We start from the raw sequence: 14,244 nt of genomic DNA on the forward strand, positions 1-14,244 counted from the left end.
TTTGTTCTTTTTTTTCTCCCCCATATAATTTTGACGATTTTTAGAAAATTTTGTTGGTTTGTAAGCGCTAAGGGAGCACGTTTAAATAAAACCTGTGAACCTTAACTTTTAAATGTATTTTCTTTCAAAGGTTTTTTTATTAAATCGCAGATTAGCAAAGCAACTGCAGTACAATGGATTATACATTTTTTTCCCTTTTTTTCCCCCCCGAACATACCCCACCCTCACACCCAATCACAAAGAATAAGAAATTAGCATTAAGAAATCAGTACACAAAACAATACACAACGTCAAAAATAGCAGAAACAAAACAGAAACAGAAACACACACTTCAAGAAACAAAAACAAACAACCAATATGAAACAAAAAACACAAAGAAATTAAATTGAATCAAATAAAAGAGGGGAGGGGGTAGCTACTCTTCAACTATTGTGGTCGGTTTCTCAAAATAGTTTAGGAAGGGGCGCCATATTTTATGAAATTTAGTCTCAGATCCCTGGGTAGTGCAACGAATTTTCTCCAGATTCATACATGATATAATGTCTCTAATCCAATGTGAGTGGGAAGGAGGAGCAGGATCTTTCCATTTAAGTAAGATAGCCCTACGAGCAAGTAAAGAGGTGAAGGCCAGTACCTTTAGCTTCACTTTAGGCAAGCCTGAATTGGGAGCGATGCCAAAAATTGCAGTGAAAGGGTTCGGCTCAATTTGATGCTGAAGTACTTCAGAAATTGTTTGAAAAACTGATGTCCAGAACTCAGTCAAGGTGGGACACAGCCAGTACATGTGAAAGAGTGATGCCGGTGCGCTCTTACAGCTATCACAGGTCGGGTCTACATCGGGGAACATACGAGCTAATTTAGTTTTAGATATGTGGATACGATGTACTACTTTAAATTGCACAAGAGCATGTCGGGCGCACATGGAGGTAGAGTGTATCCGATCCAGGACTGAATCCCACATGTGATCTGTGAAGGCAGAACCTAGGTCCTGCTCCCACAGGGTTCTTATAGCTGCTAATGAGGGGCTATGCAACTTCAAAATAAGGTTAAAAAACACAGAGATTGAGCCTTTTAATGTGGGGTTTACAGAAAGAAACAAATCGACATGATTGGCTGGCGGTTTATAAGGGAATTGGGGAATTAACTTCTGTGTAAAATGCCTGATTTGCAGAAATCGGAAAAAATTAGTCTTTTCGATACCAAAATGTTTTGTCAATTGAGAAAAACTAGCAAATAGATCATTAATAAATAAATCACCGATGCATTTTACGCCTTTTTTATGCCATATCTTGAATGCACCATCCACCGTCGAGGGAGTAAACAAATGATTAGCTGCAATTGGGCTGAAAAGTGAAAAATTCTGCATTCCAAAATTCTTCCTAAATTGGGTCCAAATTCGAAGGGAGTGCTTAATCACGGGACTACTGTTGGGAATAGCCGAAGAGAGTGGAAGTGCGGCGCTTAAGAGGGCAGATAGAGACAATGGGCTAATAGCGCTAGACTCCATTGTTACCCAGACTGGGGCTGAGTCGTCCAGGTGAAAATGCACCCAATACACTAAAGAACGGATATTAGCAGCCCAGTAATAGTATTGGAATTTAGGGAGGGCCATTCCACCTGTTTGTTTGGGTCTTTGAAGAAAAGCTTTCCGTAACCGAGGGCGTTTACCATTCCAAATATAATTTATCATTAAAGAGTCAAGGGCCTGAAAAAAGAATTTGGGGAGAAAGATGGGGAGACATTGGAATAGATATAGGAACTTTGGGAGTAATATAATTTTAATTGAATTTATTCTATCTATGAGAGAGAAAGCCAGAGGAGACCACTTCGATAATATTTGCTTCGCCTGATCCAATAATTTGAGGAAGTTCGATTTAAATAGGTTTTTAAAATTTCTGGTAAAACATACCCCAAGGTAACTCAGCTGATCTGTCACCACTTTGAGTGGGAGAGCTGTATAATCAAGTTTAAGAGCTTCTTTATTAATCGGAAAGAGTTCGCTTTTACTCAGGTTAAGTTTATAGCCAGAAAACTGACTAAAGACCTCCAACACAGAAAGTGCCTCCGGTAAAGAGGTGGCTGGCTTGGCGACAAACAAAAGTAAATCATCGGCGTATAATGATACCTTATGTTCAATTCCTCCTCTCCATATCCCCTGAATCTGTTTGTTACCGCGAATGGCAATCGCAAGTGGTTCGATTGCAATAGCAAAAAGGAGCGGGCTCAAAGGACAACCCTGCCGGGTCCCACGGTGCAGATCAAAACTACTTGAGTAACGGCTGTTTGTTAATACTGAGGCAGAAGGGCATGCATACAATAATTTAACCCAAGAAGTGAAAACAGGACCCAAACCGAATTTTTCAAGGGTGAAAAACAAATAATTCCATTCTACTCTATCAAATGCTTTTTCAGCATCCATAGAAGCGAGGCATTCTGATTCAATATTTCTGGGGGAATATAAAATGTTCATTATCGGCGGATATTATAAAATGATTGGCGTCCCTTTATAAACCCAGTTTGGTCGGGGGATATGATAGAGGGGAGAACATCCTCCAATCTGTGGGCGAGAATTTTAGCAAGTATCTTCACATCTGTATTTAATAGTGAAATTGGTCGGTATGATGCACAATCTAGAGGATCTTTATCCTTTTTTAACAACAAGGAAATACAGGCCTGATAGAATGAAGGCGGGAGTTTTTTTTATATATATATATAATTTATATATAATATATTTATTATATTATATATATATATTATATATAATATATATAATATAATATATATATATATTTTTAATCAGATTAATATATTAGGGCTGTCAAACGATTAATATTTTTAATCAGATTAATCACAGGATTCTGTGGATTAATCACGATTAATTTTACCATTCAAAATACATACATACATACATACATACATCTTCAACCGCTTATCCGAAATCGGGTCGCGGGGGCAGCAGCTTGAGCAGGGAACCCCAAACTTCTCTTTCCCGGGCCACATCAACCAGCTCTGACTGGGGGATCCCGAGGCGTTCCCAGGCCAGTGTGGAGATATAATCTCTCCACCTAGTCCTGGGTCTTCCCCGAGGCCTCCTTCCAGCTGGACGCTCCTGGAACACCTCCCTAGGGAGGCGCCCTGGGGACATCCTTACCAGATGCCCGAACCACCTCAACTGGCTCCTTTCAACGCAAAGGAGTAGCGGCTCTGCCCCGAGTTCCTCACGAATGACTGAGCTTCTCACCCTATCTCTAAGGGAGACGCCAGCCACTCTCCTGAGAAAACCCATTTCGGCCGCTTGTACCCGCGATCTCGTTCTTTCGGTCATTACCCAGCCTTCATGACCATAGGTGAGGGTAGGAACAAAGATCGACCGGTAGATCGAAAGCTTTGCCTTACGACTCAGCTCTCTTTTCGTCACAACAGTGCGGTAAAGCGTATGCAAAACCGCCCCTGCTGCTCCGATTCTCCGGCCAATCTCACGTTCCATTGTTCCCTCACTCGAAAACAAGACCCCGAGGTACTTGAACTCCTTCACTTGGGGTAAGGACTCATTCCCTACCTGTAGTAGACAAACCATCGGTTTCCTGCTGAGCACCATGGCCTCAGATTTAGAGGTGCTGATCCTCATCCCAACCGCTTCACACTCGGCTGCAAACCGATCCAATGAGAGCTGAAGGTCACAGGCCGATGATGCCATCAGAACCACATCATCCGCAAACAGCATAGATGAGATCTTCAGACCACCAAACTGCAACCCCTCCCCACCACGACTACGCCTTGATATCCTGTCCATGAATATCACAAACAGGATTGGTGATAAAGCGCAGCCCTGGCGGAGGCCAACCCCCACCGGAAACGAGTCCGACTTACTACCGAGAACCCGGACACAGCTCTCGCTTTGAGCGTACAGAGATTGGATGGCCCTGAGAAGAGACACCCTCACCCCATACTCCCGCAGCACCCCCCACAGTATCTCCCGGGGAACCCGGTCATAAGCCTTCTCCAAATCTACAAAACACATGTAGACTGGATGAGCAAACTCCCAAGCTCCCTCTAGGATCCTTGCGAGAGTGAAGAGCTGGTCCGTTGTTCCACGGCCAGGACGGAATCCGCATTGTTCCTCTTCAATCTGAGGTTCGACTATCGGCCGAACCCTCCTTTCCAGCACCTTGGAGTAGACTTTGCCGGGGAGGCTGAGAAGTGTGATACCTCGGTAATTGGCACACACTCTCTGGTCCCCCTTTTTGAAAATAGGAACCACCACCCAGGTTTGCCACTCCTTCGGCACTGTACCCGACTTCCACGCAATGTTGAAGAGGCGTGTCATCCAAGACAGCCCCTCCACACCCATTGCTTTCAGCATTTCTGGACGGATCTCATCAACCCCCGGGGCTTTGCCACTGTGGAGTTGTTTGACTACCTCAGTGACTTCCACCAGGGAAATTGACGATGATCCCCCATCAGCCTCCAGCTCTGCCTCCAACATAGAGGGCGGGTTAATCGGATTCAGGAACCATTCAAAATATGCCCGAAAAATACGAATTTTCTCTGTATATTGTTGTACGAACGGAAAGATAAAGGACAGAAGGTGGATGTACGTTTAAAATTAGAATTTTTATTAATTGAAAATCCAAATGATGGTTTTAATACTGAAAATAAATTTAAATCAAACAAAAATATATACCTACCACACCATAATTCAATTGGTCTGTCTCTTTATTATGTCTTTGGGTAAATATAGGCTATATAATGGCATTTATTTGGTGAATCTATAGGTTGTGCATTCTTGAATACAACTTGATTACTGTGTGTGTGTGTGTGTGTGCGCGCGCGAACACGTCCTAGGGGACTGTTCATTTGTGTCTACTCACACACACCTCTGAAAACTGCAGACGTTTGTGTCCTCGCGGGCTCTGAACAGAGCGAACAATGTTTCTCCTCCTGTTGCTCCCGACATCAACTGCCAGCCACGGCAGTTGATTTTCTATACTATCTATGCCAAGGGAGTAGGTTTGATTTGGACATTGGTGGGGTCCGTGGGATATGAAAGTGCTTCCTAAAGTTGATAGGTTTTTTTTGTATTCGCAATGATAATTGAAAAAAAAAATCAATAAATCGGCTTAATTAACATGTTTATAATGCATATCTGAATATCAAAAGAGATATGCATTCTGTAATGTTATAGGTTAAAGCGACTAATGAAAGAAAATGAGTCAACTTAGAAGAGTTTTCAACTTTACTCTGGTGCAACTGAATCTCATGACTAACATATTAATCATTATTGAACCTCACCTGTGAATTTCCAGCCTCTCTTCCATCTCCTCCAGCCTCTCCTTCTCTAGCCTCTCCTTCATCTTCTACAGCATCTCCTCCTCTGTCTCCTTCTCTATCCTCTGCTCCTCTATCTCCTCCAGTCTCTCCTTCTCTATCCTCTCCTCCTGTATCTCCTCCAGTCTCTCCTCCTCCAGTCTCTCCTCCTCTATCTCCTCCAGTCTCTCCACTGTCTGTCACCTGACAGAAGTATGTTGATGCATGACATATGAACAGATATATTAGGGTACATACATGGGTAGACAAAATGTTCACACAATTATTATGTTTTATTCCCCCAAAATATATATGTATGCAATGTGCTTGTTGTTACTGTAAATGAGAGGGAAACCTTGAAGGAAAATAAAGGTTATTAAATTTAATATATATATATATATATATATATATATATATATATATATATATATATATATATATATATATATATATATATATATATATATATATATATATATATATATATATATTTTTTTTTTTTTTTTTTTTTTTTTTTTTTTTTTTTTGGGTGGGCACGGCCCACCCTGGCCCCTGACTACCGCCGGCCCTGCGGGGGAATAAATTAAGAAGTGGCCGGTTTGGCCAAGCAAAAAAGGAGAGACCACTGGCTTGACCACAGTTTTTTCACAGCCCTATAGTTTGACCCATATTCTGGCAGCGGCTATCGCAGTCCAGCCTAAACCCCGCCCTACCAGTAAGGGTAGGGTCGACGGTGTTTCTTAAAAGCGAGCTGTCCCGCTCCGACCCGACCCGCTCTACTCGACTTTGCAGAGGAATGAAGTAGCGAGACATTGAAGTGGCTTTACTTTGATCCGACTGTAGGCCTACACTTAAACCGGGTGCATGAGGCACTTTAACTCCAACAAGAAACACACCTGTAGCATGGGCCGCACACATGGCTTCACCATGATAACACTCCCACTGACTAATACATTTGATTTGATTTTTTTTTTATATATATATATTAGGGCTGTCAAATTAACGCGTTAATTTCGATTAATTAATCACAGAAAAATTAACGCGATTAAAAAAATTAACGTAGATTAATCGCACTTCTATATTGCCCTTTGACCCGGTGCAAAAGAGGTGAGACGATAGCGGAGCTGCACGGGATTAAAGAGTGAAGAAAGAAGCATAGAGAGGGCTCTATGGACGTTTTATGGGCTGCTCCAGGCAAATAAGCAAGAAGGTATAGGAATACATGTTATGTTATTCTCCACAGTGTCTGTGCATTGATTTAGTGGGTGCCTAATTAACAATGTAGGTTCAAAACAACTCTCAATCTTCCTCTGTCTCAATTTTGTTTGCTAGCTGCGATCGTCTACAGCAGTGTGTGTGTGTGTGTGTCAATATTTTTGGCTATGAGTAGGACGATGTTGAATGAGTCGGCATTGGCTATGCACACCTGTGTGGCAGTGCAGCGCTGTCTGTTGTGGGTAGTCTCGCGAAGCCAGACCAAACTACAGCAAGTAGTATGGTCTGGAAGCACACCGTTTAGAGCCGTCTATTCGGGGGGGAAACTGGGCTGGCCTGTTTTTATTTCTTTAAACCAATCACAATCATCTAGGGCGGGGCTAACCCCGGGAAACAGCAGCGGTGTCGATGCAAAATAGTGCCGGGGGGGAACTTATTCTGATGGAACATCTTCACGTCCAGAGGCTGTCGGAGAAATGGCTAAATCTAACCCGCAAACGCCACAAAAAAACTATTAAAGACAAAAGGAATACACATCGTGTGTTGCTTTCTAACCAGCATGTCAAGACACCATACACTTTAGCCCCCGAGGAGCTCACGGGATAACTTAACCGGAATTAACTAGCCACGTAGTCACGCAGTGTTATCTCTGGTAACATTATCATCGGCGGCCCGTTGTCCTGTAAATCACCAAAGAAAGGGAACGGCGGATCTTAATCAAGCTGGTTATAAGGTCCGGTGCTCAATCCAAACCACCACGCTTCATTTTCTAGAGCCTATGAGGGTATTTCTGCCCGGGGGAAGTTGTACAATGAAGTTGGACAGCTAGGCTAGGCTAAGCTAGGCTGCGCAGCGTCCCGGACCGCCACTGCCGATATTATTATCCCAAAGTATCGCCACACTTAATGTGACTTCTCACACCCTGTGTGTGTGTGTGTTTGTGTGTGTGTGTGTGTGTGTGTGTGTGTGTGTGTGTGTGTGTGTGTGTGTGTGTGTGTGTGTGTGTGTGTGTGCGTGCGTGCGTGCGTGCGTGCGTGCGTGCGTGCGTGCGTGCGTGCGTGCGTGCGTGCGTGCGTGCGTGCGTGCGTGCGTGCGTGCGTGCGTGCGTGCGTGCGTGCGTGCGTGCGTGCGTGCGTGCGTGCGTGCGTGCGTGCGTGCGTGCGTGCGTGCGTGCGTGCGTGCGAGCGTGCGAGCGAGCGAGTGAGTGCTGCACAGAAGCACACAGGTTGACTGTGAGCAAATTGTCTCCTAGTTTGAGGGGGAGCTCAATGCGGGAACGCCAGCAACAGGAAATGGAGGCGAAGCGTTGTTAGCCGACGCCAGCGCCAATAGACGCTGGCGGAAACGGTTCAGCCAGACTAGTTGTGGGAGATAGACAGTCGTCATTTAAGGCTGTTACATACTCCGCAAGAAGAAAGAACAAAGTTCTCGGTGAAAGAGCTGCGAGAAGTTCTTTCTGGTCTGACATTACATACTTCACGAGAACTCAACTGCCGAACTCCTCACCGTGGCCCATTGTTACCATGGTAATTGACTCGGTAGCGCCAGCTGATTTCACTTCGCTTTCCTCATTGACTTCAGACTGACCAATCACACAATAGTTCTCGGACAAGCTGCGAGAAGAAAGTTCGGCCCGGGTGATGTGTCGAGAACAAGCTACGAGAACAGCTAAACAAAAGCTGAGAGAAGAAAATGACGTCATTTTCTTCTCGCAGCTCTGTCACCGACAGTTTTGCCACAGTTACTTTGAAAAAGTAATCCGATTACTGATTTCTAGTTACTCCTTGAAATAGTAACTTAGTTACTTTACTGATTACTTGATGTTAAAAGTAACTAAGTTAGATTACAAGTTACTTTAAACGTTACTTTACAGGTTTTGAAACCCATATATCTCAATTTAAAACATGCACATATTAAGAATCATTGAAAATATATAAAATAAAGCTTGTAGGCTAGTAGCCTATAGGCATACTGTTTTCAAAATAATAAAAATTATGGTTTGAAAAATTTAATTAAAAAAAACCTTTTTCCCCCCATGAAAATAAATGCATTCCTCCAAAGTGCAAAGACAGTAGCAGTGTCTTTAAACTTAACGTGATTGGCCCTTCTCATGCATTAATTTGACTTTTCTCTACGATGTCTCGTGTGTTGATAGACTGGGTGTGTGCGTTCCTTTTCACTAAGGAAAAAGTAACGCACAGTGACTTTGATGAGTAACTTTAATCTGATTACTGGTTTGGAGATAGTAACGCGTTAGATTACTCGTTACTGAAAAAAGAGGTCCGATGCCGGTAACGCGTTACTAAGTAACGCGTTACCGGCATCACTGGTCACCGAGAACTTTGTTCTTTCTTCTCGCGGAGTATGTAACAGCCTTTAGCCTGCTTGTTTTTTTTCCGGCGCTAGTAGTTCAGAGAGAGAGAGAGACGAACGGTAGCCTATACAGTTGTTTATAAACAGGCATACAAGTGTCATATAAGTATGCGATTAATTTAGATTAATTAATCACAGAGCCTGTAATTAATTAGATTAATTATTTTAATCGCTTGACACCCCTAATATATATAAATAATGGAATACAGATCATATCTACCTGGGCGGGCCGCCCAAGTAGAGCCTTTGTGTGGGAAACACTGGGGTCCAATGTTGATACTTTGGCTGCATCGTTTTTTAACTTTTAATTGAATTGAGTTCAATTGATAGCACAGCAACGAAAGTTATGATGTTGTTACCCTAACTGACCCTTCCAAAACACGCTTTTTGCCTTTCCTATACTGTATCATCATATAATGTTGTATGCAAAAACGTTGGACATTTGTTTTTGAGAGCGATTTTTAGCACAAAATGTTTCTGTTGGTCTTGTTGTTGATGCAGAGGGTGATGCCTACCAGTTTCTTCTTGTTGCTGCGTTTCTTCCTTCGAGTGGATGGAGTGGTGATAAGAATAAATGACACTCGACTGTATCATGAAGTAAGTTGTTTCTTTACAGCAAAGTGTCGTGCTGGGTTTTATAAAGAGCAATTAATAGAATGTAAATATGACAGAAATAAATGCTGCTTCTGATTCCAGGCTGGAAAGAATTACATGCTACGAGAGTTCAGCATGAGGGAAAGCAAAATGGCCGAACTGAAGGTAAGCTATGACACGTGATTCACTGATAATATGCCTCTTAGCACAGCAACTGCACAGAGCTATGCTTAGGGGTTCATTCTTCAAAACAATTATGCATTCTTTAGCTTGGAAATACATTTTTTACTTTAAGAATAGTTGTTTTAAAATTGATACTTAATAACCCTGAAGCTAGTTCAAGATATGTAATGTCATATACTGTTTACAGTAACACATGAATTTGCAGTGTACAAAGAAAATCAAACTCTGTTCCCCTACACCCTTGGAATATTGTAACTAACATATAAGATAATACAAAACATAGTACAATATCTACACATATTGAAAATAAACTGTGCAATAGAAATGTCCAATACTGAGTAGAGTGCATTAGCATGATTTAAATTGTAGGCCCAATCCCAAACCGATCCCTACATACTCCCACTCTGTGACGGGGTGTAACTCGTTGTAGAGCCTCCGTAGCTGCTGTGGATGGACACTATTTAAGGGGGAGGGTCTTAAAACACCCTGCAGGTTTGTAGCGCCCTCGCCTTTCTCCGACGGGAACGGAAACAGTAGTCAGTGCAGAGAATGACCATGGGTCGGATTTGAACCAAATCCGCTGCTTCTGAGGACTGATTCACATAGGGAGACTGATAACCACTAAACCACAAGTTCTCTTCACCGATCATTTTCAATTGTATTAGCTCTGAGGTTTTATAGTGTAAGGTTTAGTCTCTGAAATTGCGCAAAATAGACATTTAATTAATCATAAAAAATCAACACTATAACTCACAGATATGTTTAATAGTGAAAGTACAAGCATTTCCAAACACACAATGTGAAGAGAACTCAAGGGATTGGGACTAGTAAGAAAACCACTAATCAGTGAGGCGAATACGAAAAAAAGGCTTTAGTTTGTCAGGAAGAATAAAGACTGGACAGTGGAGCAATGGAAAAAGGTTGTATGGTTTGATGAGTCCAGATTGACCGTGTTCCAGAGTGATGAGCACATGCACTGAAATTGGTGAAAGTCTCCTAATACTTTTGCGCACCTATTTTGTAGTCCATTCCAGCTCGTTAGGGCATATGAACCCTTATTAAACCTTTGTTCATCACTGGATGTCAAGCCTTTGTTAGCAGAATGTTTTGTATTAATTCTTGTGATTTCAACACAGATGTTACTCTCTCCTTCAGAATGTTCCTGCTGCAGTGTACACTGATCCTAATGAGATCGCCCAGCACTTAACCCTAAAGTTCACAGAGTGTGAGAAGCTGGAGATTCCTGTGATGCAGCCTCAGATAGCCGCTAATGAAGTCATTCAGTGACTGCTATGTTATTATAGTATAAGGTCCACATTGACGTACGTTTTGCATGATAAAAACGAGAATAGTAGTCTTAAACAACATCTTTAATTTTACAGTAACATAACAATTGGTCTCTGCCTCAAATATCTTTACAATAATAATTTTGATATGTGAGCAGTATGATGGTGTTTTCTTAAAACTGCAAACTGACAGACAGTTTTAGTAACATGCACAGGGATATCATATACATTTTAACCCCAGTTAAATACTATCTAGCTCTAGCTTCTGGATATGTTCATATTTGAACTGATTTTGTTTTATGAGATATTTTTCACTTTTGACATAAGGATTGGGTAGGGAAGCTGTTTCCATATTTGAATTATTAGTATATTGATCATGTGTATGTAAAAAGCTACACAAGACAGCACTGTATTTTCTGAAGTCAAATTCATCCAGAATATTTGTAAATATGTCTTGTGTATTTTCTATGGGGACTTATGGAAGGTGAAACATCTTGATTTCCATTTGAAAGTCAAACACCTCCAGAATCAATATGGATATCTGTACCATTTTGAAAAATAAATGTTGTTTGTGCAAAAATAACTAGCTTGTGATGGATTCTTGTTTTCTTTGGTAGAATGTTTGCGACGTTTTACTTCAGTTGTCATAACACTGTCACAAGGGGATGCTACCTATTATCAGATATTTTTTAGATTATTATTTAAAAGGAACAGTGCACATGAATTAACATGAGCACCAAAGTCCATCATTTAAATGTGACAGTTGTAACCAACTGGACTGTGGTGGCATTGTTCTGCCATGCAACATAACAAGGCTGAAAATACACGGTAACGCTTTATATTGAGGTCCCTGTAATAAGCATTAGTTAATAGGTAATAATACCCTTAATAGCGGCTTATTAACAATAATTTGTGTAAATAAGACTATATTGGTGTTGATAATAACATAATTAGTGTGTTTATTGTGAGATTATGAGACTTAATTTATTAGCAGTAAACTATGCTCGTATTAAACTGCGATACCACATCAGCATTGGGGACTTCAATGCCCATAGCACACTGTGCGGCTACGCAGTGAACAATCAAGATGGAGAGGAAGTCGAAACCTGGCTGGAGTCGAAACACCTGACCCTGATCCACGACTCCAAACTGCCTAAATCTTTCCACAGCGCCAGATGGAAACGAGGATACAACCCAGACCTTGTTTGTGTGAGCAGCGAACTATCATCCAGAGCTGTGAAAGAGGTGCTGGACCCTATCCCCCACACGCAACACCGGCTATTCACCATAACCATCCGATCCGTTCTCCAGGCAACAACCGTCCTTCTGCGGAAGGCCAAGTGGATGTCATTCCAAAAGGAGACTGAAGACTCCATCACAGGCATTCCACCACACCCCAACAACTATACCATGTTCACAGAACTGCTGAAAAGGTCAGCCAGGCGACACATACCAAGAGGATGCCAGACTGAGTACATCCCGGGCTGTCGGAAACATCCAGCATTCTACTGGAAGCCTACCACAGGGCATACCACAAGGACCCTTTCTCCTCCACCACCATGGAACTCGGAGAGATCCTGCTGAACGCAGTCGGGGAAGACCGGAGGCAAGTCTGGAAGGAGCTGATAGAAAACACCAACATGACCAATAACAGCAGGAAGGCATGGGCCACAATCCGCCGCCTCTGTGAAGACCATACCACACCGCCCACGCTCACAACAGTCACAGCAAACTCAGTTGCAGCACAGCTGAAGAAGAACTCGAAGTTGCAATGAGCATGCTGAAACCTGAGAAAGCAGCAGGAATCGATGACATACTGGCGGAAATGATACAGCACCTGGGACCTTAAGCGAAGACCTGGCTCCTGGAAATGCTGAACTCATGTATGGCACAGAAAACCATCCCACCTGTATGGAGAAAGGCCAAGACTGTCGCAATTCCCAAACCTGGAAAGGACCCATCATCCCCCAAAGAGCTACAGACCCATTTCCCTCCTCTGCGTCACCTACAAGCTCTACGAGAGGCTACTACTCCAACGCCTTATGCCACTCATAGACCCCAAGCTGACTGAAGATCAAGCTGGCTTCCGCCCTGGCCCCTCCTGTGCTGGGCAGCTATTGAACCTCATCCAACACATCGAGGACAGTTTTGAGCGCAAACGCATCACCGGAGCAGCTTTCATAGACCTCACTGCTGCCTACGATACGGTCCAGCACCGCACCATGATCAGGAAACTTTTGGACATGACTGGTGACCTCGATCTGTGCCAAGTCATCAAAAGCCTCCTCAACAACAGGCACTTCTTCGTTAAACTAGATGATAAGAAGAGCAAATGGAAAGCCCAAAAGAACGGCCTACCACAAGGCAGTGTACTGGCCCCCCTCCTCTTCAACATCTACACCAACGACCAACCACTCCCCCCACAATGCTGCCGTTTCATCTATGAACTTGATGATCGAGTCTGTCCTGGAAAGCGTCCTCCAAGAGATGACAACCTACTACAATAACAACCACCTAAAACCCAACCCTTCAAAAACCCTACTATGCAGCTTCCATCTAAAAAATCGAGATGCAGGAAAAGAACTGAGCATCTCATGGGATGGCCACAGGCTCTCAAACCACTCCCACCCCGTGTACCTCGGAGTCACACTCGACAGGACGCTGTCTTTCAAAGCCCACCTCCAGAACACCAAAGCCAAGGTCAACACCCGCAACAATATCCTGCGCAAACTGGTAAACTCCAAGTGGGGCGCTGATCCACCAACCATCCGTGCAACTGCCCTAGCCCTGTGCTTCTCCACAGCTGAAGGGCGAGGACGAGCGGACAGCACAGAAGACCGACACCAGGCACCCCCTTCACGGACACACAGCACCTCCACCCCGACTGAAATCCAGAGCCAGCTTCCTGCATACAGTCCCACCCCTCCAGACAACCAAAGAAACAGCAAGGACCAACATCTGGAGAGATGAATGGAACCAGCTCTACATACGAGCCCATGACTGGATGGAGAGAGGAATCACTCCTACAGAATGCCTCGCCAGCGGGCACAACCTCCCATGGCCAACCTGGAAGACTCTCAATAGGCTACAAGTGGAGCAGGGGAGGTGCAAATCACTTTTGAAAGCATGGGGCTACCAGCCAGACACATGCAGCTGTGGAGCAGTACAGACAATGTCCCACCTACTGGAGTGTGACGACGCCCCCCAGTGCAGCCCCCAGGACCTGGCTGAACATTTATTGGTACATGGTAAGAAACATTTATTAAATGTGGAACACAACACACAA

The 14,244-nt window shown here is 43.3% G+C and overlaps 1 protein-coding gene across 1 annotated transcript in view; it reads left to right on the plus strand.

Moving 5' to 3' along the window:
• tiprl (TIP41, TOR signaling pathway regulator-like) overlaps positions 1-11,527 on the plus strand; it is a 52,283-nt gene extending 40,756 nt beyond the window's left edge. The window contains exons 6-8 of the mRNA XM_080040583.1: positions 9,397-9,492; positions 9,592-9,654; positions 10,828-11,527. Of these exons, the coding sequence (XP_079896709.1) occupies positions 9,397-9,492; positions 9,592-9,654; positions 10,828-10,959 (291 nt within the window). The 3' untranslated portion in view covers positions 10,960-11,527. The remainder of the gene's footprint in view (positions 1-9,396; positions 9,493-9,591; positions 9,655-10,827) is intronic.
• Positions 11,528-14,244: the final 2,717 nt, after the last annotated feature.

Source organism: Ammodytes marinus, assembly GCF_949987685.1.
Source record: "Ammodytes marinus genome assembly, chromosome: 14".
Taxonomy (NCBI): domain Eukaryota; kingdom Metazoa; phylum Chordata; class Actinopteri; order Uranoscopiformes; family Ammodytidae; genus Ammodytes; species Ammodytes marinus.